The following is a 25261-nucleotide window of genomic DNA, read 5'->3' as shown; positions in this document are numbered from 1 at the left end:
TCAAAACTTTATTTTTGTGAGTGGATGCAGCAAAATTGCGAAACAAAAGACACCTACAGACACCTACAGACACCTACAGACTATGGCATAAAATGTCACATTGTCACTCTGTTACCTTTTTATAACAAAACCCCGCTATTTTAATTATTTAAAAATAGTCATTTAATAGTCTCCTTAAGGTTTGCAAATCAACCTTTTTTCAAAGGTTAGGCTCCTCATCTCACCACCATTTGTTGAATACTTATCCAGGCCCTATTTTGTATCCTATTCATGAAAAGTGCCAATAAAGAAATAAGAAGTGTAAGAAGGTTGAGAAGAGTGAGAGAGTGAGAAGGGGGATTAGAGAAAGTCTATAGATACGACACATGGAGGAACAGTGGATGATGAGAAGAGAAGACGCTGAGCTTCAAGACAAAAGAGAGGAGAGATAACACTGCAGAGAAAGAGAGTGTGAGAGAGAGAGAGAGAGAGAAGAAATCAAAGTCTCAAGGATTGGGGAAAGGAAAACTGAAAGTAAAGTAAAAAAAAGTGAAACAGTAGAAAACATGAAAGTGAATATTTTTCAACAATGTGGCAAACACAAGCCTTTATGTTAAGAAAACGCTGTGATTGTATTGAGGGGCGAGACTTAGCTGAACTGTCTATTTTTTAAGTCAAAGTTTCTGCGTTTGTGCTGATACATCAGATTTCTTTCATTCTGTGTATAAGTCGCAGCAAAAGAAAGAAAGGTTGTCTTATGAGATTCGTTTGATTTAGTTTTTCAGCTGGAACTCCGTGCCAAGCAGTCTGGCCCCATTTGAAAATCACTGAATTAATGCTCACGGGTAAAAAAGTTACGCAAAAAGTTTCCGGAAGTTTTGTTGACCATAGCTTTAAGCTAGTCTCAAAGTCTAGTGCGACTGCCACGACGCACACACACAACCCGTGTGGTGTTTTACGTACAACGGGGCTCTCCATCAAACACTCCGGCTGTCACTACAAATGACTGCTGGGAGTCATCCAGCGGGAGCTGTCTAAAGTGATCTGCTCAGGCTGAAACGCCACTAACACGGGCGCACGTGAACTCGAGCGTGGAATTGTAATAATGCCATGCGTCTAGCTCCAGTCCGGCAGCAGCGAGACGTTCACGCGGCATAATGAGAAACATGGTCACGGACGTATGCGCTCGTGTTTACAAGCACACAAATACAGGCACACGCGCAGTGTATAGTGCTCCTGGAGCGGCAGACAGAGATTTATGAGTTGCATATATCCATTGCAATGCCTGCTGTAATGAAATGTGCATTTACAGAAGGTGCAGCTGCCTGCACCCAAAAAACATTTATTGACTTGCCCTCATGTAATTTCAAACCGCTTCGAGTTTCTTTCTTATGCAGAACACAAAAGAAGATATTTGGAAGAACGTTGGTAACCAAACAGCACTGGCCCCCATTGACTTCCATTATGGACACAAAACCCCATTTCTCAAAATATCTTCTTTTGTGTTTCACAGAAGAACGAGTCATATACAGGTTTTGAAAGACATATGAGGGTGAATAAATGTTGTCAGACTTTGCCTTTACCAAAACGGTTCATTGCATTCAACATCGCTGTAATCATACATAACATAGACACAAGCCTTTCCTACACTCGTTTGGGTCATCCTGTTCATCCATGCACATGCCCTGCTCGCCATGGCTTGAAGACTGACAGCACCAGATTTAGCTCTACACCAGCGGTTCTGTTCCCTCTGTACTCCCAGGTCTATTAATCCCAGCCCAGCGCTTTCGGTCTCCGGCGCACGCCCCCAGAGAGAGAGTGGAACCTCAGTGGCTTCTGTCCTTAATCCAGGGTCAGTTTCCTCTACTACCAGCTCAAACTCTCATTAGAGCTTCTGTCCGGGTCTCTTCGGGACTGCAGTCTGCCATTCTAGAGTGACCAAAGGACACAAGCTTCTATCAGGGGATGTGATGTGCTAATAAAAAGTGATTTTGCCAAATCAGCCCAGATCAGTCAAATTACTGTGTGTTAGAAAAACACGTTTCTTCAGTTTCTTTTGTATTTTTTGGAAAAACAAATACCTGTAAAAGAAAGAAATTTACTTATAATTACTTATATTTACATTTTTAGACAAATTATGCTTGAAAACCTTCCTTTTTTATACATTCTAAAAATGTGTTTGGTCAGAAAGAGACAAATTCTGTTGGGTATATTAACCAAAAAAATTGTAAATTTGTAAAAAGCAGCAATGGGTTAAAAACATCCCAGCAAAGGTTAATTTTATAACCCAACGGTTGGGTTTAAAATATAGCATTTTTAGAATATATATATATATATATATGAATATACAGTATTCTTCGTAAACAATTTTTTTGCAAGAATGAATACCTTAAAAAGTTCACTTCAAAAGCAAAACTGTGTACTATTTTTAAGATGAATTCAATGTATCTTTTTAGAATTTATATTTACATTTTATATTATATTTATGTATATTGTCATGCAATACTCTGCAACACTTTATAGCTTAAATGGCATTTTTTCTTTCTTTTCCACATTTTGTTTTCTCGTTTTAGGTATAAACGTAATTTTTTTAATCTGTGCTTAAAACAAGTAACAGGAATACTAGTGGGAAAAAAATATTTTAATATAATTAAGATTTCTTTTTTGAAAGAAAGTCTTAATATCTTTTCCAGTCTTGTTTCTGAGGTAAATTCATCTTAAGGAATTTTTCGTGCACAAAATACTGATTAAGAATTGTTTTTCCCCAGTGTAATCTCTGACATCCGGTCGTTGTAATTGTATTATCCTGAGATCAACAGAAACCGATATAGGAACACATTACTCATTACATTACAGCCTTCAGCTGCCTCCCCAGCCTGGTTTTGATTTCAGAGGTGGTAATGTGGCTGTGCTATCTCTTGTGACGATTAGAGCGCACGATAACCAGGATTTATTGGCCCAATAAGGATAACAATTCATTACCAGGAAAGGACTGTTGTAATCCTATTTCCGCAGGCCATAATTGGGTCTAAAACCCACCATCCACCACCCCAGCTCACCCACCATTGACACAGCCGCCACCCAACCCAACATCCGCCGGTGCTCCACCTACCTTGAAGAGTGCATTCAAGAAGCTTAAGATAATCCTTATGTATTGTGTGTTTGTGCGTGCTGAGACTGAGACGTTTGGGAGTAGATGCACACGCTAGTCTTGCACCGCGGCGAGTCTCGGTTTGCGAGGCTTAAAACGGGCTCAGCAGTTCAAAGACTTTGCTTTAATGTTGCCGTTCTCCGCCTCGCACGCACCTTCATGCTCGCTGCCTTTTACTTTTCCCCTGTCTTTCTCTGTGCGTCAACCCACAAGCAATCTCTCCGCCACCATCTGTGTGTTCAGAAAAGAACAGCTCTTAACACAGGCAAGAATGGGTTGCTACACGATTACATGAAGCAAAGGAATAAGCCAGTCATTATTCACAGAAAGAAGATGCAGTTTTCATAGTTAACAGACGGAGGAAGGTAATATCCTGTTCTTTTCTTGTCAATCCACCTTGTCTGCAGTGAGCCAATGACATATCAAATGACAGCTAGACAAAAGATCCATATTCAGCATCTGCAAATGAGTGCTTTGACAAATACGCCACATCTGTTTATTTTTCACTTTTTTAGTGTAATTTTCGAATTAGTGGAGTTTCATTTATCTGTTTTCGAGCGCAGAGAACCATTAAGTGTTGAACAACAGAATAGCCAAGTTTCTTCGGTGCAATATTAGCCATCCTAAACCCGCTGTCATACCTAGATCCGTATCCTAAAAGCCCAGTAAAACGTATCCTCAGATTGTGTCAAAAGCAGAAATATCATCCTGCTCAAAGCTACACCAAGGAAAACATTCTAGGCAATTTGTAGGCATAAAGCAGGGCGTAGGAGGGGAAAAACATTACGCTTGAGGGATTGTGGGAAATACTCCAGGATATTAAGCACTGCTCGTCTCTTATGTCTGTGATCTTCAATGACCCTTTTACCATTTCCGTGTGGAAGAGCTATTGTCATTCTAGGATACAATCACGCTTACGCAGATGGGCTTCGAATTAAAATCTCCACCTCGTGCCTCTGGGAGCACTAAAGACATCACAGGATGGTGTATATCAGAGATGTTTGTGATGTGCCAATTTAACCGCAGCTTCCATTAAAGGTGCTCGTGTCCTTTGGAATGTTGGCACTAATGGTTGTAAGTCTAAAAGTAACGTATACGTCTATCACATTGTACTACGCCTGGTTTTGAATTTCGGTGTGATTTGAAGCCCTTGGTTTTGTATATAGCATTTCTCTGTCATCTTAAAGTGAAAAAGTCAGATAGGGTACGTACACTCTTGGTTTAATAAATCGAGACAGGGATGTTTTACATTTTAATAATTGAAATGATTAGTTATTTGACTGTAAAAAAAAAACATCAAAAATGGTAATTTTCCGGCAGCTGGGGTGCCAAAAAAAGAAAAATAACGTTTTTTCCAAAAGTAAAATGGCATGTTTTTAAAATTTCATTGCATGAAATTTTAGCTACGTATATCAGTTATCTGTTATTTATTACATTTATTATTCCAAGAAATTTTCCCAACACTGTCTGTCTGTGCGAGATAAGTGTAGTCTGAGTTAGAGCATCTCCTTCACATGTCATTTGGTTTATTCTGATCACGTTCTGTGGTTGTGGTAATGTGAAGCAGCAGCAAATTTTCTGTCTCTGTGGGTATTTAATAAAAAAAACCACACAACAACATTGCATTGATGAAGCCAAGCTGCCATTATTGATGTGCCAAATATCTCACAGCATCCATTTTTAGTGAGATGAATAGCTTGATGAAGAGAGTGACGGAGGACTATGACGGAAAAGAGTTTATTTGTGTCTCGATTTGTGCACGCATGTTGAGATAAACTCAGAAATACTCTTCAGATTTCGGCTCATAATTTGGCCCCAAAAGCTCCAAAGGAAGCCAATTGGATTATTATTAAAAGACTTAGGTTTCATAATAGCAATTCAAGACCAAACATTCCACAACGTTTTCAAGTGGTTTTCCATGCGTTTCATTTTCTTTGGAGGACAGATTTGAAGTCAGGTACATGTCAAAGTCATAGACACATGACAACACCCTCCTCTGGTATGTGCATTAAGAGTTCTGCTTAACCACAATGAAGGAAAGAACGTCTCGGTGCTTTTTCACATTGGAAGAAACGTGGAGAAGTTTGGATGTTTTTTGCCTTATTGTTCGCCTCTCAATCTTAAAGGGATAGTTCACCCAAAAATGTAACTTCTGCCATTTACTTACCCTCTTGTCAAACCTGTATGACTTTCCTCTGCAAAACACAAAAGAAGATATTTTGAAGAAGAACAGTGGTGGTACCCGTTTTATATTAGAGCATGTAGTGAAAATATCCAGTTGCACAGACAAATCCCATCATGCACTTGTGTTTGAAACTGACGTTAGGCATTTTACTGGAACGCAGTTGATTATGCTAATGTTAGTGTATTATAGGTGCTATGAGGCTGAATAACAGCACATTGAATTATGGGATTTTGGTGACCCAATTATTTTGTTGCGCTGTGGGCGCAGAAGTAACTCAATATGCTCAAGCAAAACCAGAAGGGGAAAAAATCTATAAATCACATTCCAGTACATTTTGCATAAACCCACACTTTTCTAATGTAATATGTATGAGAGTTTGAGCTCCAATGGAAAATGAAACCTGCATCTAATCGTCTGCCCAAGTTATTTCCTGCTTCAATATTAGCCAGCTTCTTATCTAGTCCGAACCCTGGCGTGAAAGATATGACCTGCTCTCTCACTTTCTATTTCTTCTCATTTTCCTCTTTTTCTACCTCATTCTCTCTTTCCTTTTCCATCTCCCTTGATCTCTGCACTTCTATGTGTTACTTCCTCTCGTCCATCTGGCTTTTTACCATCTTCCATGGCAGATCTAAGAGAGGATAGAAAAACCCCGAGCTCCCGAAAGCCTCCTGCAAGGCACAATCTGCCCATCTACTCCATAATGTCCTTATGAATCCAGACATGATAAACTATCCATATTTTGCAGTATGCCATTTCTGCTGGTTTGGACAAAGTGCTATGCTTGCATTTGCATGTTACGTGAACAAGCGACACTAAACCAAATTAAACTGTATTGATTATTTTAAAGCTTACGCACGGGATACAAAATGGCGTCAGGGTAAAGTGGTTTGGAGCGGAGGTGACGTTCTGTTGATTTATCGTCCTATCATAATGATAAGTGAAGGTGCTTGCGTATGGTTTTGCTGACAGCGGTGGATTATATATGGACTGAACGACGCTGTAGTTTTTTTCACAGGTGCTCTCTCTGGAAGACCGTATTTCATTGCATAAGCCAGTGTCCAGATTCTCATGAAACATAACCTACAACTGAAACCAAACCGCTACAAATCTCTTTCTGGATATGTTGTTGACAGTGTAAAATATGAACTTTCACTATAACAAAACCTTTCTTGGCTAAAATTTTAGACCAAGTTGTAGCTTTAAAATGGCGTAATCATCTTTCTGTTAATAATCTTTTTGAGCAACTACAGTCTGGTTTTTATAGAGCTGAAACAGCCCTGGTTAAAGTGTCCAACAACTTACTTTTGGCCTCTGATGCTGGATCTCCCTCTGTTCTTATTCTCCTAGACATAAGTGACGCCCTTCGACACCATAGATCAGAGTTTTTGGTATTTATTGCACCGTCTTTAACTGGTTTAGATTTATTTGACCGGTCAGAAACCGTTTGTTGCTTTAGGGGAATGCAGGTCTGATATTGTTCAGTCACTACTGGCATCCCTCAGGGTTCAATTTTAGGGCCTCTATTTATTTTCACTTGATCAACTATTACAGAATTTGGGTATCAAGTACGACACACAAATTTATATTCACTGTAAACATAGTCGGATCTATCGATCTATTGTGTAAAACTGACCCTTATGTACCACCTTAAAGCATTTAGTACAATGGCTGTTTTGTGTTCCTCTAACTTTGGTCTCATTCTTTCAGCGATGATGGAAAGGTTACTGTTGGTGTCCCACGCTTGTGTTGCGGTGTTTTGCCATTTGACACCTAACAGAGGGAGCTGCTTTCATACAGCACTGCTGCATGTAGCCTGCCATACCCAGACTTCTCTAATTAATTCCCATGAGACACCCGTGGTCTCTGGGACTAGCGCTGAGCTGTATCGTGCAAGACTTGGAGAATGAGACAGAAAGATGTAGTCTTTCCTCCGCACCATGTGTTTAGATCACATGGAGGTCTCCAGCTGGACCTGTGTGTGGAGTATTAAGATGCAGGTGAGATTCAGCCGCAGTTTGATCTTCTGGCACGGTCGAGATTGCAACGCTAGATGGAGGCGTAGTTCAAAAAGGCCCACAAATAATTTACAGAAACATCAGAGTTTAAACAAAAACACCATCTGCAGAGCTCTGGTACTGCAAAACGCCTGAGAAAAACAAGAGAAATGGACGAGACATTTCAAAATTCTTTTCTGGCCACATTTCAGCGAGATTTCAACCTGCTGCTTTATTCCCATTGGTTATGTAAAGTTTATGTATAGAAAAAACAACAGATAAAGATGAATGATGAGGCATCATCCTCACAGGCCGTCTGTTTTTCATTTCTATGTTTTTAAAGCCAACATTGGTTGAAACTAGGGATGCACAATAAATTATCGGCCATATCGGTATCGGCCGATAAATGGTCATTTTTAATGTTATCGTATCAGCCGATAATAAAATGAATGCCGATATATTAAAGCCGATTAAATCATTTCCTCTGGTTAAACTACTTCATCTGCACGCTGCTCGCAGTTAAAATACAGTACAGTACTGTCTTTCTGTCGTGATCATTCACTTACTGCTATTATCAAAACATTGCTGATGTAGGTACAGTATTTAGATACAGTATTTATGAATGTGTAAATTATAGGAACAAAAGCATATTGTTTGAATCAGACTCTGTCTGTATGCTTTCTGTCTTGAGACCTGTTAGACATGTGGCTATTGAAAACATTTTTCTGGATCTATAATTTGTTTATTAAATATACCAGAGAAGTTTGAAGGGTAAAGAATCGTTAACTAGTGTAAAGTAGGCTTGGTACATGATTTTCAGGGAAATCTTAGGGAATTTTATATTAATATTTAGATACTGTATATCGGCGGTTATCGGCTTCCAACGTTAAAGAATTATCGGTTATCGTTATCGGACAAATTTTACATATCGGTGCATCCCTAGTTGAAACCAAAGATATTTTCAAGATATTAACAAGATGCGTCACTGCCATTGACATGAATGGGGAGGAATGCAATGCTCAATATGGCCGCCATAGCGAAGCTTTTCGCATGCGTAGTATCTAAAGCAACATGACAAATAATGTTTTTAAGCGCAGTTTGATCATAGGAAACAAACCATCATTTATGCAACTTCATGTTGTTCAAAACTTGTGTACCTGTATGACTCTTTTGTGGAACACAACATAAGATATTTTGAGAAGAGTTTTAGTGGTTTTGTATCCATACAATAGAAGTCAGTGGGGTCCGGCGCTGTTTGGTTACCAACATTCTTTCAAATATCTTTTTTAATATTTTCTTAATGTTCAGTATTTTTGTCTTGTTTTCCACTGTGAATATCTAAACAGATTAAGATAAACATTTTTAAAGAAAAGTTATTAAACTTTTTCTTGCAGTTAGATTTTCACAGTTTTAAGCATTAACTTAACCTTTTTTTTTAAATAAACCATGCTTTGATGAATCTCAACCATATAATTAGAAATATTTTTTGTTACTTTTTTTATGTTTAGGTATAAGTAGCTATACAGTTTTTTTCTGAACGTATACCGTCTCTTAACAGCTCTGGTTAATGATACAGTCGAGATTTCGAAACCTTAATTTAGTGAGGTCAAACAAACAGCGTCACAGGTTCTTTTGTAGCATGTCCTATATTTTATGAGTCGCCGTCTGAGCCCGTCTGTCTGGTCTCCAGCCTGGCCTCAAGGCTGAGAGCATGCGGCCTGTCAGGATGATGAGTGTGTCTAATTGAGACGGAGCACTCCTGGCTGAGCCCAGGGATTGACAGTTAATCACAGACACGTTAAACTCTTCAGCACACAAAAAACATCTCCTCCTGCGCCGGCTCGTCTCCTGCTCACCTCCGCACCGCGTGATCTGCGGCCCACCGCTAGCTGTGCCAGATTTATGTCATCTTTGCGACAGCTCGGTTTGGCGTCCATCCATCAGGGTCTTAAGGCCCCTCCGGTGGTGTTTTGGTTACCGGCCCGCTCGCTCAAGCCGACTTACACACGACTTAACGGTTTGTCGTGTACAAGGTACACGCCCAGGATTTTACAGACTTAAGTGCTTCCGTTTGATTCAGTGTTGCAGACACGGATGCCGAATATAGAAAATAAATAACTTGTTTGTCAGTTTAGTTTCTGTAGGACACTTTAAACCCCTAATGTGCTGTCTACCTTTAATTCTTATACTGAAATGTGTTTCCGAATCTTGCTCGAGGATTATTATTGTGGGTGGGCGAGGGAACTGCGGATGAAGACGTCTGGTTTTAATTGTCGATAGAGTGACAGAATCAACAAGCACAGTAATAATACCCTTTTGACAGTTTTTTCACTTGGGGTCTTGATAGTATATTGATGTAGATTGTTTGTGGGCGTGTCATCCACTGGATAATCGAATGCTATTGGTGGAGAAAAAGTACACATTTAAAATAACTCAGAATTTCTGACAAACTGTTAAAAAAGAAGAATGAAGAAGAATGTTGGTAATCGAATAGCAGCAGAACCCATTAACTTCTATTGCCCGGACACAATGAGTGTACGGCATTGTTTGGTCACCAACATTCTTCAAAATATCTTCTTTTGTGTTGTGCAGAAGAAAGAAGGCCATACAGGTTTGAAATGACAAGAAGGTGAGTAAATGATGACAAAATTAAAATTTTTGGGTAAATTATCCCTTTAATTCGTTGTGAACTTTTTCAGCTTTATCGAGTCGCTAGACATGCCCACCTCATCATCTGTCAAACAAAATCGCTGACTTTGATTAAAAAGTAAATTTTCTTTGTTTGCCTTATGAGTCGCTGTCAGTATGTGTTCCTTCACCATTCTGTCATTTTTTTCCTTCTTTCGGGCACTGAAAGGAGAGGAAACAGCAGCTGGCCGCATTTACCGTCGGCTTTTTGTTGAATACCTTATTACGCTGATTTCTCACTATTGATTTTGATTCCAATAGTTGCCTCGAGCTACATAATTAAAAGACTGCAATGCTGAGCTTCAGCGGTCCCTCACGACTGCGGATAACTTGTAAATTTGTCGTTTTTTCTTTAATAAATAATGCCTAGTGAGCATTCGGGGGCCTGAAAGGGCAAAAAGCAATGACCACTGGGATGGAGCCGTGGCTTAGTTAGACATTGTTTAGCTCGATGAAAGATGTCCCCTGACTTCAGGACCTGGAGTTTATATTTAGTACCTGGAGTGTCAGCGGTGCCGTTGAAGTCAGCCCAGATTTCCACCATCCTTTTGGTTCTCTGCCCCAAGGGCTCTTTGAAAGGTGCGCTGGGAGATCAGTGTTGGGCCGCTGTTGTTATAAGGTAAGCAAAGAAAAAAGTTCCCTCCCAGTTACGCTCATTTCTGACACCCCTGCCGTTTGTTCCTCTTGGGTCCCGATGAGCCGCTGCCCCAAATAGTGCAAATTAAATGAGGAAGTTTGCAAACGGTAACAAAACTGTGTTGGCACTCATGTGCCTCTCGCCTAGTCAGGTCAGGTGGTTATTGAAAGCACCACACCAGCAAAACAGATGCTTTTAAGTATTGTTTGAAGGAAGAGTTACAAGTTTGCCATTTTCGCTCACATGTACATTGTTTTAGACCTGTAGGACTTTTCTATGTGTGGAATTTTGAGAAGAATATCACTTTCCATTTGCTTTGTGCTTCTGAATCAATGCATTAGCTCCATGCAGAGGTGACCGTGCCTTCTCAGTAATTGGGCCTCGCCTTTGGAATGACTTGCCGATGGAGGTCAGAATGGCCCGTAGCCTAGCCATCACAACACTTGGAATAAAGTCTTTATACTTTTTGAAAAAAGTCTTTCTTGTTTCATGGAAAAAAACTAGTACCGGGTTTGAAACAACGTTAGGATGAGTAAATGATGCTCATTTTTTGGAGGAACTAAAAGCCGACGATTGTGTTTCTTCATTGGCATTATGTTCCTCTCAGCTCTCTGCTGGATCCATCAGATGAGAATTTGATAAATGAGGTTTTCTCGTAATTGAATACAGTAGCTGATACATACAAAGAAAAACACCGTGCAGACTATGCAGCAGTCCCTTTTGCAGTCATTTTCGAAAGGTACGGAGTAGGTTTTCCCCAACGTCTCTGGCGACAGATACAGGGACCCCTGATACGGGCTTATCTCCCCCCGCTCCAGAGGCCACTAGGAAACTCGGCTGAGCTCCGTTTCCACTGTCATTGATTCCTTATCGAAGTTGTTATTTTGTTTTGCCCGCTCTCTTTTGCTTTCCTTTCGCTGTTTAGCTTCTCTCCCAAGGCACGAGATAATATGAACTTGTCTTTCTCTTTCTTTCACTTTCTTTGGATCACCTGAAGCCTGTATGTGTTTTGTCCCCGGAGAGACTGAGGTAATTGCGGCCCGGCCCTCTCATTCCCGGTTTAAACAGCTGGATCTCTGCCAGTGGCTCGACCTGCGAAGCTGCGCCTTGTTTGGTTTAGGAGGTTTTGTTTGCGCCGAGAGGAACCGAGGGGCTGAATTGGGAATACACAGCTATCAGTTAGCTCCCTCCGAGGCGATACTTTTCAAGTCGAGTGTTCTTTCTTTCATTACTAAGTTCTCAAGCAGGAAATTTATTTTTAATATGCCTCCGCTGACAGATTAATATGGGAAAACGCAGGCAAACGTGTTTTATTAAGATATTTGCCTGGTTATATAACAAGACTTAGACAAATAGCGATGCGAAACTACATTTGTTTGATGTTTTTCCCAACCAAGTAGTTTGTTTTTACAGTAATTGCTGACAGACTGGACATGATCACACTTACTATACTGCCGTTTATCAAATAAATAAATAAATAAATAAGCGGACATGAAATATTAATTGGAGCTAAAATTGCTTTATTATTTAAGTAGACACAACCGAGTGCTACACAAGATATGAAACTAGAATAACTATGTAGGAAATCAGTTGCCATGAAATATTGATTATACATTTTTGCGTGTGATTATATGAAACATTTTTTGATCACAGAATGCTGCAATTGGCCAATCAAAATCAAACATTCCAAAAAAAATGCCATGTGATAAAGTAGAATAGCTACATTTATATATATATATTGTTACTGTGAAATAAAATTACTTGTATTTTTAGGCTTATCTTCCACCCCTAGTGACCAACTGCAGGATTGATGTAAGATAAACAAAACAAGGTGACCAAAAACATATTTATTACTAGACAAGCTGTATTGATGGATGTGTAGGCATCATGTGATCCGAGGGGATAAGGGAAAGACACGAATCAAATGGTGAGGAATTGTGAGTACAGATTAAGTCCCACTTGTCACACGCAGGAATAGGACACTTGTCATGAGATGCTACACTGACTTTCATGGTAGAGATAGAAAATGGATTTTTGCCGCTGAGGCGGTTTCACGCTGTTAATCGCGGCTCTTGGGTCTTTTTTGAGTATTTCACATGCTTTTACACACTTCAGACAGTTTTAATGCGAAACATATGTATAAACACATACACTGTTTGTTTTAAATGTAGCAGTAGATCGCAAATGTACAAACGTCCATGAGAGCAAGGACTTTGGATTTTGTTGTGAAAACACGTTCGTTACAAATTGTGCATGAAAAATATTGTCTTAAACCACCTGGACTTTTATTGGCAGTGATTAATGAATTGTATATTCCATCAATTGGGGTCATTCCAAGAAATAGCTTTCTCAAACTGTCATGCTCCGCGTACCAGTACATTAAAAGGACCTGTGGTAATTGCATTTCGATACAAAAACATAGCCTATTAATGAATTCCAATTAAATGTTTCCCCGTTGAACTAATGAGACATTTAATTTGATGATAGAGACGCATTATTTAATGAAGTTTATGATGGAACAAATTACTTGGGTTACTTGCATTGTGATGGCAAATAGATGTTGATGCTCAAGATGTCAAAACGGTTTACTGTGTATATAAATTGCTTGGATACTACTTTAAACAAGTTGATTTGCTCATTTGCATATTATAATATAAATATTATATTGATCATATCTGTTGAACAATTTATCATTTAAAAAACGTTGTGTTAAAAAGATCACAGAGTGTAACTGTTGTAATAGTCACCACTATACGTTATGGCTGGGCTATTTATCACAATTAATCTCAATATTTTTCCTAATTTTGACAATGCTCTATACACTATGGACAAAAGGATTGGGACGCCCCCTTCTAATGAGTTTTCATTTCCGTGAGCCGAAGTCTTGTTGCTACAGCATATAATGATATTCTAGAGAATTGTGTGCTTCTAATTTTTTGGCAACACTTTGGGCAGGATCCCTTTTCTATCCCAGCATGACAATAAAGCCCAGATCTGAACACCTTTGAGCCAAACGTTCATCACCCAATCTCATCAATGACTTCTACACAGGGGTACTGTCATTTCAGAACAGATAAAGGCCCTTCAAAAACTGTTGCAACAAAGATGGAAACACCTTTTTTATTTGATGATGTTATAGCATTCGTTTATTTTGATTGGAATTATTGGATATATAAACATGTTTATTTGAAGATTTTTGTATTGTAATGTCTTGAACATGTTTGAAAACCTGTTTGAAGTGATGAAGGAATGTCATTACACAACAGGTTTTGAAATATTAATTTGGGATTAAATATTCATTTGTATGTGTTCATTTCAGCGCGCATTCTTGCACAGTAATTGTGTCTAGGGGGAAAGACAGTTGTCACTTTTAGCATGGAAATGACACAAGATGTTGTCATCATTGAGTTTTTGTAGGAAGTCTTATATTGTGGATTGAATATGAATGATGTTAGAAGGATGCGATTTATAAAAATCTTATTTTAGTTTCTGTTTTTATAGGGTACAGTAGAGAAATTAAACTGTGATGTGAAAGAAAGAAAGCAACAGATCTCTGTAGAATCACAGAATGACTTCGATGTTGTTTATAATGTGATATTATATATTTCAACACAGAAAAGGAAAAATAAAATGTTTTAAAAACATCACCTTTTTTTATTACTGCCAATACAAACGCTGCATGATGCAACCGCTTGTGCCAACGTAGCCCTGTATTGTTTTTCCCACAAGATGTTATGTGTCTGATCTCTTGTGCTGTCAAATTTAAGCTCTTAAACCAATGCTTTTTGTCACATTATGAAATACAAAAGTAGTATCGTCTGCTTTTGTGGTTGCACTCTAATGCATGACCGAGTCAGAAGAAATGCTTTCATTAATTGGCTTTCCTGCTTGACGCTCATATTGTGGCATTATAGGTCCTGTGAGACAAATTGAGACATGACAGCATAACTTGACCCTGCATTCCCACTTTTATCTGTGCACGTGAAAAAGAAAGCCATTGGAGACTGCTTGAAATCTGACCTCATATGAAAGGTTGAGAAAGATGAGAACAAATGAGCATCAGGGCTGGAAGGACAGAAAGGAGGCGATGTAATGAAATCCGCTTCTAAAATTGAAGTGGGAAGAGAATCCATTGATTCCACTGCATTCAGCACAGCACCCCACTCACCCCTCTTTTTAATTCTCAAACACACCTTTGAAGCCTCTTGGTGTCAGGGGTGAACAAAGCCCTGTTAATGGGGTCAAACGGTGGGAAAAAGCTCTTAAAAGTTCTGAGAAATGCCTAGTATGGTTTTTCTATTCTTACTTAATGTAAACCATAAACAGTCCTGCTTTTCACTTTTAAATTCATTTGACTGTTTCAAAGATTATAGGAGCAATGTGGAGATTTTAGCGACATCTAGCGGCGAGGTTGCGAATTGCAACCAATGGCTCACTCCTCCCTTTCGAAGCATTTCGGTGGCTGACACAGGACAAAGATGTCGTCACGTTTTCGCTTCTTTGCCGATAGGCGATAACATATTTACAAAAATCGCTCTCTAGAGCAGTTTGTCCATTTAGAAGACATACAGTAGTAATATATATTTTGCATGTATTGCATTTCTGTCAATAGATCCTTCTAAATATCACACACTGGACCTTTAACTTTCAAGTTCATTATAACTTTTTTGTGATTGCATCTCTCAGCTCCTCGCTTATACGCATCAGTTCTGTCCTTGGTCATTTCTTAACTCTCTACCTCCCCTCTCTCTCTTTATCTTTATCTCTATCTCTATCTCTCTCTCCTCCGCGATAGCATCTCTGTGAGCCGGCGATCGCTTCAAATCTCGTTATGTATGTTCCTGCGCCCTTGGGAGGGTTAGCAGTGAATGGGCGGGACTTTATCAGATTTCACCAGCCTTAGAGGCATTATTCACCAAAGGTCACCTTATGCTTGATATTTCAGGTTATGTGAACAGAATGTCTGCGGCGGTGAGTAACAGTGTGTCTGCGATAGGGTGAATAGTCAAAGGTTAACAGGAGACGACTCTCAGTGTAAATATCAAAAAGGCAAGAGGGACGTCTGACCTTATTGAGCGGTTGAGCGGCAGGTTCTCGTCCTAGTTTCCCTTTAACATTATGCCTTGAAAGTACACAAAAACAACCTTGTCTGGTATTTGGTACATGAGAACTTTTTGTAGCCTTAATTATATTTTATATCGTAAACAAGTATATTTTCTTGATGTTGATGTTTTATCACTTGTTGATTTAATGTTAATGCAATTCGCATATACAGGAAATTAGATATTTCAGTAGGTGAGACATTGACGTCAATAATAATAAAGAGGACAAACATATATTTTTAGACAACACAAAGCTCTCTTGGATATTATACTGACAGACAGCTATTAGAATATTACGCAGAAAAAAAAAAACATAGTGTCTTGCCTTGATGTATGACCACTAATGCACAAATTAATGTATATTGTCTTTAACAAACTTGGACGCATGATACATCATCTCTGAAATTTCACTACAAAACATTTGGATTGTTTTATGAATGACACAAATTACTGTGAATCATGGAAATGGCACTACAAGAGTTGTTTTATTGTCTGCTTTCTTTTGAGAGTTGCTTTGTTATACAGTTAACCTTTTTCGAGAGAGATAGAAGGCTACATTGAACATCCCTCAAATTATTTTCCGTCAAATAATCTCTCAGCTAGAATTAGTTTGCACTCATATTTTCATTTTCACAGGTGACACCTTCGTGAAAGTACCTGCGTTTGACAGTAAACAGGATGCAGCTCGCAAGGTTTAGTGGAAAGACCTTGACAACTGTAATGAACTAAGTGTCGAATAAACACACGATCACGGGAGGTTTGTAAAAACCCGTCTTCGTTCTGTCATTGCAGAGTTTCTTTAGAGAAAAATCAATGTTTATTCTGTCACACGGGTGGAATTGAAATGCATTGCTACTGTGTACCCAGAGCTCCCATCATATCGAATTTATTCATCAACATGTAACGGCAATATACTGTATTTTTACGAATTTCACGTGAAACTCATTTGAATCTCATTTTTAAAGGGGTGATATGACACGGCTAAAACAAATATTATGGTTTGTTTTAGATGTAATGCAATGCATATACACAATGTAAGCTTCAAAAATGCTGTATTTTCCACATACCGTGCATGTTTGTATCTCCTCTTTGCCCCGCCTCTCTGAAACGGGCTGATTTTTTACAAAGCTCATGGCTCTGAAAAGCGAGCTGTGCTATGATTGGCCAGTTAACCAGTGCGTAGTGATTGGGCAACTTATAACACACCAAAGACACAGAAAAACACGTGTTCGCGCCATATGACCCCTTTAAGTTTTATTTTAAGCTTTGGAGCTAATGGGCCTTTATTATTGCGTTTTTATGCTATTTATCCTTTTCTGCATGATTCACGTCGTACAAATTCATTCATTTGTATTCATGCATTTAAATTAGCCACGTCGTAAAATACATATGAATTCCTCTGAGAACCAGCAGGTTAATTTCTATAAACGCGATTTTTACAAACTGAAAGTCGAATCAAAAGAACTTTCTTTGGTACCTGAAAGCTATATAAAGTGTAAGTCATACAGCATTTCTTTTCAATCTCGTGGTGTTAAGGAAATGAAATTGAGTATAATGAACACCGTAGTCCTCCAGGTGTATAGAGGCTGCCCTGGCTTTCTGAGATTTCAGACCGGCTCTGGGATATTACATTCTGAAACGGGAGACGAAGATGGTGAAAAACAGAATGTCAGCGCCAATATATAGAGCTCTGTGCCCTGGTCGCACCTGTGAGAGAAACAGGAACACAGGGGTTGTCGCCGTACTCGGATGGTTTCAGGCCCTCAGACTGAGATATGTGGTCAGCGCTCTTGTTTGGGTTCAGATTCAATATGATATGATGAACCTTAGACTCTCCGCTGGGAATTCAATCAGTGTCTCTTTGAGAGAGTCCTGGTGTGTGCTGTCAAATGTCAGAATGTGTGTTTTTTTACTCTTTTGGATGTGGTGGTTATACGAAATGTCTGAATAGGGAGTGAACAGATCTGTTTCTGGTTCTGCCCGTCTCAAACAATGCATACATCTGTCTTTAAATCTTACACTGATATGATGACTGATCTTCTCATCCTTGGTTTTTTTTTCTTTGGGAGACAGGAAACAAAATGGAGTTAAGCTTTTTGGAATATGGCCAGTTTAAGAGAATACAGTACCATATGAACTTCAATATCATTCTTGCGGTGACAGATCTTTTATGGAATATGATGCGTGTTTCTATGTAGATAGAGCCGTCTTCCACCATTTCCCTTTCTTTCTCTCTGTATGATGTGCTCAGTACGAGGAAGCTTTCAGAAATCTAACTAACCACAATGCCTTGAGAGAGCAGGGATTTTCACACTTCCATTTGTTCATATATGTTTCATTAGCTGTTATAATACAGAAGACCGTAAATGAAAGACTGTAAAGACTCCACAACGCAAGCTTCCGCCCACCGGATTCACACAGGTTTGTTTGTATCAGATGTGACTGAATCTCAGCTTGACTGTCGGGCCATTCTCTTTGCTTTATAATTCATAGCTGTTAACCTTCAGCCCGACAAAATAGCTTTGCACTTTTAATGAAGGTTTTTCTGTCCATCTCTATGATAATCTGAGCTCTGTCAGCCTGTAGAAAAACTCTTTTGACACCAAGGCAACCAGGACCGTCTGGTCTTGTCTGGTATTTTTCAAATAAATAAGCAGAGACCTTGGAGGAGAGTGGTGGGGGGCTGGGTTGGGATGTAGGTGGGCAGCTGAAGTGTAATATTTTTGATTGACATGCTATGTGGTGTAGCATGCATCAGAAATGTTAAATAGCATTGTGATCATTCATTTCTGACTGTTAAGAAGTTCTTTGTTCCGATGAACACAGAGAAAGATATTTGAAAGAATACATCTGAACAAACAGTTCTTGGCCACTATTGACCGCCATAACATTGCAATGGTAGTCAAAAGCGCCCCCAGATCTGTTTGCTTTCATACATTCTTCAAAATATCTTCATTTACGTTCAACAGAACAAATAAATTGATAAAGCCATTTTTCCTACTATGGTAGTCAACGGTGGCCGAGAACTGTTTGGTTACAAGCATTCTTCCAAATATCTTTGTTCATCAGAACAAAGAGATTTATACTTTCCTTTTAACATTCCTATAAATTTTAAACAAAATTCTTGATACTGATATTGAGCTTGTGCTTCAGCAACACCGGGTTTGGTCACTTAACCAAAGTATGAAGGGCGTTTGGGTTGTCCTGTCTCAAGTCAAATAATCAAAGTTAAAGATCCATTCTCATGAGTGTATATTTATGTTATTCATGTCGCAGATGAAGCCTCTAACCCCACCGTCCTCTGTGTCTTATCAGCATGTCTGGATGATTAATAACAAGCAAGCAGACTCTCGTGCGCGTGTGGGTAAAAAGATTGGGGCTAGTTGTCACAAAAGATTGTACGTTCTGAGGCCGTGCACACGCTTAGCGTGTTTATTTAAAGTAACATTTTTGGGTATATTGTCAGAAAAGGTCAACATGTGTTTAGAATGTGAACTGTATCTTTTACATGGGCAGGCAATAACTGCAGTCATGTTCAATAGCTGTTTTTTCAATAGCCGTATGGTGCATGCCTACACAGAAATTGACTTTGAGAAACGAAACCCATCCTTGGAAATGCCCACTGGAGTATCAAATGTGACAACTAGCCCCGGTCTTTCTTCTGCCTGTATTTAATATTTGTGCCTGTTTCTATACCAACATCATACAAAGAATTTTCACAATCGTCACACTCCGGAGACGGAACGCCTCAAGGCAAAAAAAAGAGCATAAAAGGCTTTTTCGGTATTTTGTGCTGTGTTTTCTCTCTCCTCGCTCCGCTCTGCATTGAGAGAGTAATGCCAAAATTGTCATCTTTTGTGAATTCACCAAGGGGGGAGATACAGAAAGAGACAAATAGACAAACAAGAGCTTTTGAAAAGTAGGAACAGGAAAACTACACAGAAGTTTCAGAGGAGCCTGTAATACACAGATATGCTCCGTAGAGAAGCTTGGTTTCGCTGGATTTTTTCTCTGTTATTCTCTCTGAGCTTAGTGTGCGTGCTTGTCTGTTTATGGAGACGTGCACCAAAGCCTTCCACAAAGGTTTTTACCTACACGAGGATGACAACTGTTTGAGAAAATACTCTGTCCTTCTTTTAACTGATTCTGTTTTCTCTGCCGTGTTGGCTTTCTCCTGCAGGCTCCTACATGATGGTCAACTCCTCCCAGCATGCAGCGGGGCAGAGGGCTCAGCTTCTGCTGCAGACATTAAGTGAAAATGACACGCACTGCGTTCAGTTCAGCTACTTTCTGTACAGCAGAGACGGCCACAGCCCCGGGGCGCTGCGCGTTTATGTGCGGGTCAACGGTGGGCCGCTTGGCATCCCCGTATGGAACGTCTCTGGCTCGCGTGGACGACAATGGCACCAAGTGGAACTGGCGGTCAGCACATTCTGGCCAAATGAGTACCAGGTAACATTACGAGTCACCTCATATTCAGGGAGATTCATCGATTGATTTATCAAGTAATGCTCCACATACAAAAACATTTAATGATCTTATATGTTTTATACCTGATGTCATGGAAATGAGCCATGATCATTCCATGGTTTTTGGACTGGTAATAATAGTCTTTACTAATTTAGTTTAAATGTACTATTTGTTCAAATGTTCACCCAAATATCCCCTCATAATGTACTCATCCGGATGCCATACCAGATGTATACAACTTATTCTTAAGTTGAATACAAACAATTTTATATTAAAATGCCTTCATGCTATCTTCTTATATGGGGGTAAATATGATGAAACTCTTGAAAGCACACACATACAGTAATCCAAATGATATGGCGGCGCATTGATAATGTTGAATCCGGTTGGTTCTTCTTTGTCTTGTGATGAAACATGCAAATCACAACGGGTTACGAGATATACAGGAACCAATGAGAATCAACGTTGTTGACCTGCCGCCATATTTGAACTTAGCCTGTTGATATTTAAAGTATGTCGCTATAGATATACAGTGCAATGTATTGCTAATTAAGCTCAAAATATTATTTGTTTTCTCTCAAAAATATATCATTTTAATTCAGGAGAAATATGCGAGTTATGTAGCCTAAACTTCCATTAGACCTCTGCAAAGTATCAATAACTGCTGAGTAGTTTTAATTTAATTTAATACAATGAATATACAGTAAAATATAATTGTTATATTATAACCAAACACAGACAGGAAGTTAACTTCGGGCCAGGCGTGTGTGTCCGATGAAGCCGTCTATAGTCCATTTAGATTCCTTTAATGATCGATGTATGCACTTTTTTGAGCTTCACCATGTTGATTTTTAATAAAAAAATGTTCTACTTTATGAAGTCATACACATCTGATTCTTTCTTTCTTTCTTTCTTTCTTTCTTTCTTTCTTTCTTTCTTTCTTTCTTTCTTTCTTTCTTTCTTTCTTTCTTTCTTATCATTTACAAATTTATATTTAGGCATTTATAAACATACCTGGAAAGGGAGAAAAAGTATCACATTTCTTTGTGATACAGGATGTTATTGTTTAAATATTATTTCAAATGTATTAGTCATGCCTCTTGCTCTCTTTAATTAGCATTGATCTCTATCTGAATGTAGGTTAGCGCTATAGGGCTTGGACGTACCCACAATATGAACCAAGTCAATAGGGTTGACGCGGTCCTCCTTATCTAGTAACCAAATTTCCCCGCAGTGGCACCACATACGAGACGCAATCTACCAAATCAACGCTTACGAAATGTCCGTCTATGACAGCTCGTTCACACCCCCTTACGTCGGTCGATCGCTGTCGGCGGGCGGTTTGGGTTTGGGCCGCCGCTTTAGAGGTGCAAGCGGGCAAACACGGGGGACTTCATCCATAAATTCAATTTCTCCTTTCTGCAAACTCTGCGCATCTGTCAGAAAGCAATTTAGTTGAGTAGTGTTCGCTTTATCGAGAATTGTCAATCTCGCCAACCTAATTAACTTTCACATGCGGCTGAAAAGACCTGGCCTTCGTGTGTAAATAACAGTCCTCCTGTCAGCCAATCAGACGTGAAGGTGGAGGTCACATGACAATTCATTCCAACTTTTTTATACAAGTTGTGAATAATACAGTCAACGTGAAGTCACTACTGACCCGATTTACTTTCTAAATAAAGGTTATTGATATTGTGCAGCACGATTAAGCAATGCACGTTATTCCCATTACAAATGTAAACTGATATTAAATATCCTGTTTTACTCACATCATGGTAGTTAAATTGGTTATGAATGTTGTTTTATGTTGACTTGTTACTTTTATGAACATCCCTGTTGTTTCTCTCTGAAAACAAAACAAAGCAAAATGTTGTTATTCTAATACCAGTGCAGTCATTTACAGGCTTCAATCATTATAATGGCACCGCAGACTTCTTGCATGAGTATTTTGGCGCTGAACGACCGCCGTAATAGTTTGAGATGATGGCACAGTTTTCTCACAGCGGGATTCAGCGTGGTAAATCGTGCTTTGGTCCTGGAATATGGCACGCTGGTCAATGATGACACTTGAGCTGTGTCGCAGTCCTGGTGGGTACAACGTGTAGGCTAATGTGCTAACGCTGAGCCAGAAAGAGGGATCATTAAAGCTCCGTTCTAACAATTGTCACATTTTGAGACCAAATGATCTCCTGCGGCAACATTTTGGCCGCCTTAGTAATTGATCTTAATTTGATGGTCTGTTTATGTTTACTGAAGCGCCTTGTGATCTTTCTTGTCTTTGTAATGGCACATTGCGGGTAAATACAGTCTGTGTTAAATTCAGTTTTTCAAGGGAGTGGCGTACTGTGTTCTGAAACAAATTCTTCTTTACAGAATGAGGATGTCATTGTTTAAATATTATTATTATTTTATTATATTATTGGCTGAACATAAAATGTACTTTTTTGATCAATTGATTTCTAATTCTTGTCATAAACCAACATTATTCATAATAACCAGATGCTATTAAGCTCATTAAAGGACAGTCAAATGGAAAACATATCATTTTTGGGTGTACTGTACCTAGTTTCCTGCATGTGTGTTGATAGTTTGTCTATCTCACTGGTGGGCGTTTTTTCTGGTCTGATAGAAATGAAAAAGGTAAAGGGTCTTTTCCTGGAACTCAAAGACAATTCCACAAACTCAGAATATGCCATAAGGCTGAATTTACCAGTTCCAGGAAAATGACCTTTGCTCTTTGACTCATCTCAGTCCTGCCAGTCTTTTTGTTCCTGTGTGGCTTCCTCCCTCCTGAGATGCAACTGACCTTCCAACCTTTAAGACCTCTAACACGTCTTGAGCTAGTAATAAGACTCATTCAACCTTAAACTCGCCCGACAACTGCAGAAACGCAAGCATAATCAACATCGTACACAATCGTAAATTCATACAAATGAATGCATACCGTTTCTTACCTTCCAGCTTATGCTGTTGATGCCCACAAGAGGCTTTTAGCATTAAAGCATCTGACTTACAACAATATCCAGTGTTTTGTATTGGTATCCTGGCTGACCGTCATCTCTCCGGATGATAGTTTTAGTTAAAGAGCTCCACTTCTTTTGAGGGCATAAGAGCTTTGCTTTTACAGCGTGAAGTGAATGGCAGACAGCAAACTGGCAAAACCATGCTTTCCCTGAGCTAATATCATTAAACTGATTACATTTATAAAGTAAAATCCTCCCACTTCATTCAAGACCACCCAGGTTGGATTGGTGTTTAGACGGAGCTAATAGCCCGTTTGTTGGGCTCCTGCTTTTGCCGCATAATTAAAGGCTTTCGTACAAAATAACGTTTTCTTTCCACATAACCATGATAAGTGGATTGAGCTCTTAATAGATTTCTGACAAACAAGCCGAAAGGCTCATTATTTTTATCCACATTGTTTCCTCATTGCCTAAATTGAATTCTTCATAATGAAGTGCTCTGTTTAAAAAACACTTGATGTAGACAAAATGTAAACACAGTAACTTTAGGATTCTGTGGCTTTTGTACATGGTAAATTGAGGAGTGTTTTTTTTTTGTAGGGTCTAGTCATCTTGCTGACGGTACGCCGCGGCGGTGTGCTTAACTAGTAGAGCATGTTTCCAGCAATGCCAAAGTCATAGGTTCGATTTCCAGGGAATGTAGCTTGAATGCACTGTACGTCTCTTTGGATTTAGATACTAAGGGCCAGATTTACTAACAGTTTGCGGCAGCGCAAACGTGTCTTTGGCGTAAAAAAACTGCTGTCAGTGTCGGTATTTACTAAAGACACGCAGTGAAAATAAGCGCTGAAAGGGCGTGGACACAGATGTATGTATGACCTTATTGCATATGCATTTGTAGGAGTTTCCTCTTCAGACGCAAACTTTATGGGAGAAGAGTATTTTAATGAAGCTCACAAGGCGATTTACTAAGGTTTGCGCTTGTCATTGTACTGGTATTTGCAGCTTTGTTTAACGCCCAAAAAAGCTCGTCTTAAACCCTGCACTAGTGATGCGCGGATGAGCTCTAACGTCACCCGATTTTGCTTTTTAAAATAAATCACCCTCTCCATCTGAGCTGCTCGCATGGAGAGATGGGGATCTGTGGCAGTTTGCATTCCGTTATTTTAAATAGATTTTAGATTAATGAGAAAACCTCTTCTAGAAGACAGCAAACAGACGGGGACTCCCCAGGAAGGCGACCGCGAATGGACGCAAGGGTCTCTGTAACCCAAATGTTGACAGGTATGGTTAAAAACAGATAAACAGCCATTGCGCTTTATTTAACCTGAAAAGAGGACAGCATGATGTCATTCCCCTCACAAGTTCACACAGTTTGACGAGAGTTTTAAACGCATTTATTACACGGCTCATTTGAATGCTTGATTCTGATTGGCCAGTCGCGACATTCCAAGGGTTGTTCTTTTCAAATAACAACCGTTCAAAACTAATAACACCCTGTAACCCGGATGCTGCCAATCATTTTGAGAGGGGCAGTTTAATATTTCACAAAAATGAATTATAAATATGTCTTTTACTAACGTATATGATATTATATTTACAAATGATTAAACCAATTTGCCTGTTCGTGACGTTTGAACGTCGTTTCTTACTTTAAAACCCAAACTAAACGGCTTTTCCTCGCGGAAGGTCTGCATTCGGTAAAAATGAGCTAATAAAATATTTCAAATTCACATTTCATGTCCTGTTTTTTTCTCATGCGGCAAGTAGCTGTGTAATAAGCGGGATAATGTACAAGCAGCCGGCTGTTATCGCCAAATAAGTGCTTCGCGTCGGGTCCTGATCACACTGCCGTGGCTTATTTCTGCGATAACAACCGGCTGCTTGTACATTATCCCTTACTTGCATTTCAGATAGTGTTGATATTTTCATCATTGATCATTTATCTTATCCGCCCGCGACCCACCCGCAATTAATCACAATGTTCATTTTTATCAATTGGTCCTCCTGACCCGTGGATTATCTGCATTACTACCCTGCGCTAATTTGCGCAACGTTTAGTAGATTGCGTTGGTCATTATGGGAATGA

The 25261-nt window shown here is 39.3% G+C and overlaps 1 protein-coding gene across 9 annotated transcripts in view; it reads left to right on the top strand.

Moving 5' to 3' along the window:
• The window catches only part of ptprub (protein tyrosine phosphatase receptor type Ub), a 187318-nt gene that overhangs the window by 69034 nt on the left and 93023 nt on the right, over window positions 1–25261 (top strand). For all 9 annotated transcript variants that reach the window (XM_057339351.1, XM_057339348.1, XM_057339343.1 and 6 more), the window contains exon 3: window positions 19920–20191. In XM_057339351.1, the coding sequence (XP_057195334.1) occupies window positions 19920–20191 (272 nt within the window). The remainder of the gene's footprint in view (window positions 1–19919; window positions 20192–25261) is intronic.

This window comes from Triplophysa rosa, linkage group LG8 (genome assembly GCF_024868665.1).
Source record: "Triplophysa rosa linkage group LG8, Trosa_1v2, whole genome shotgun sequence".
Classification (NCBI taxonomy): domain Eukaryota; kingdom Metazoa; phylum Chordata; class Actinopteri; order Cypriniformes; family Nemacheilidae; genus Triplophysa; species Triplophysa rosa.
This window is presented reverse-complemented; position numbering and strand designations above follow the sequence as displayed.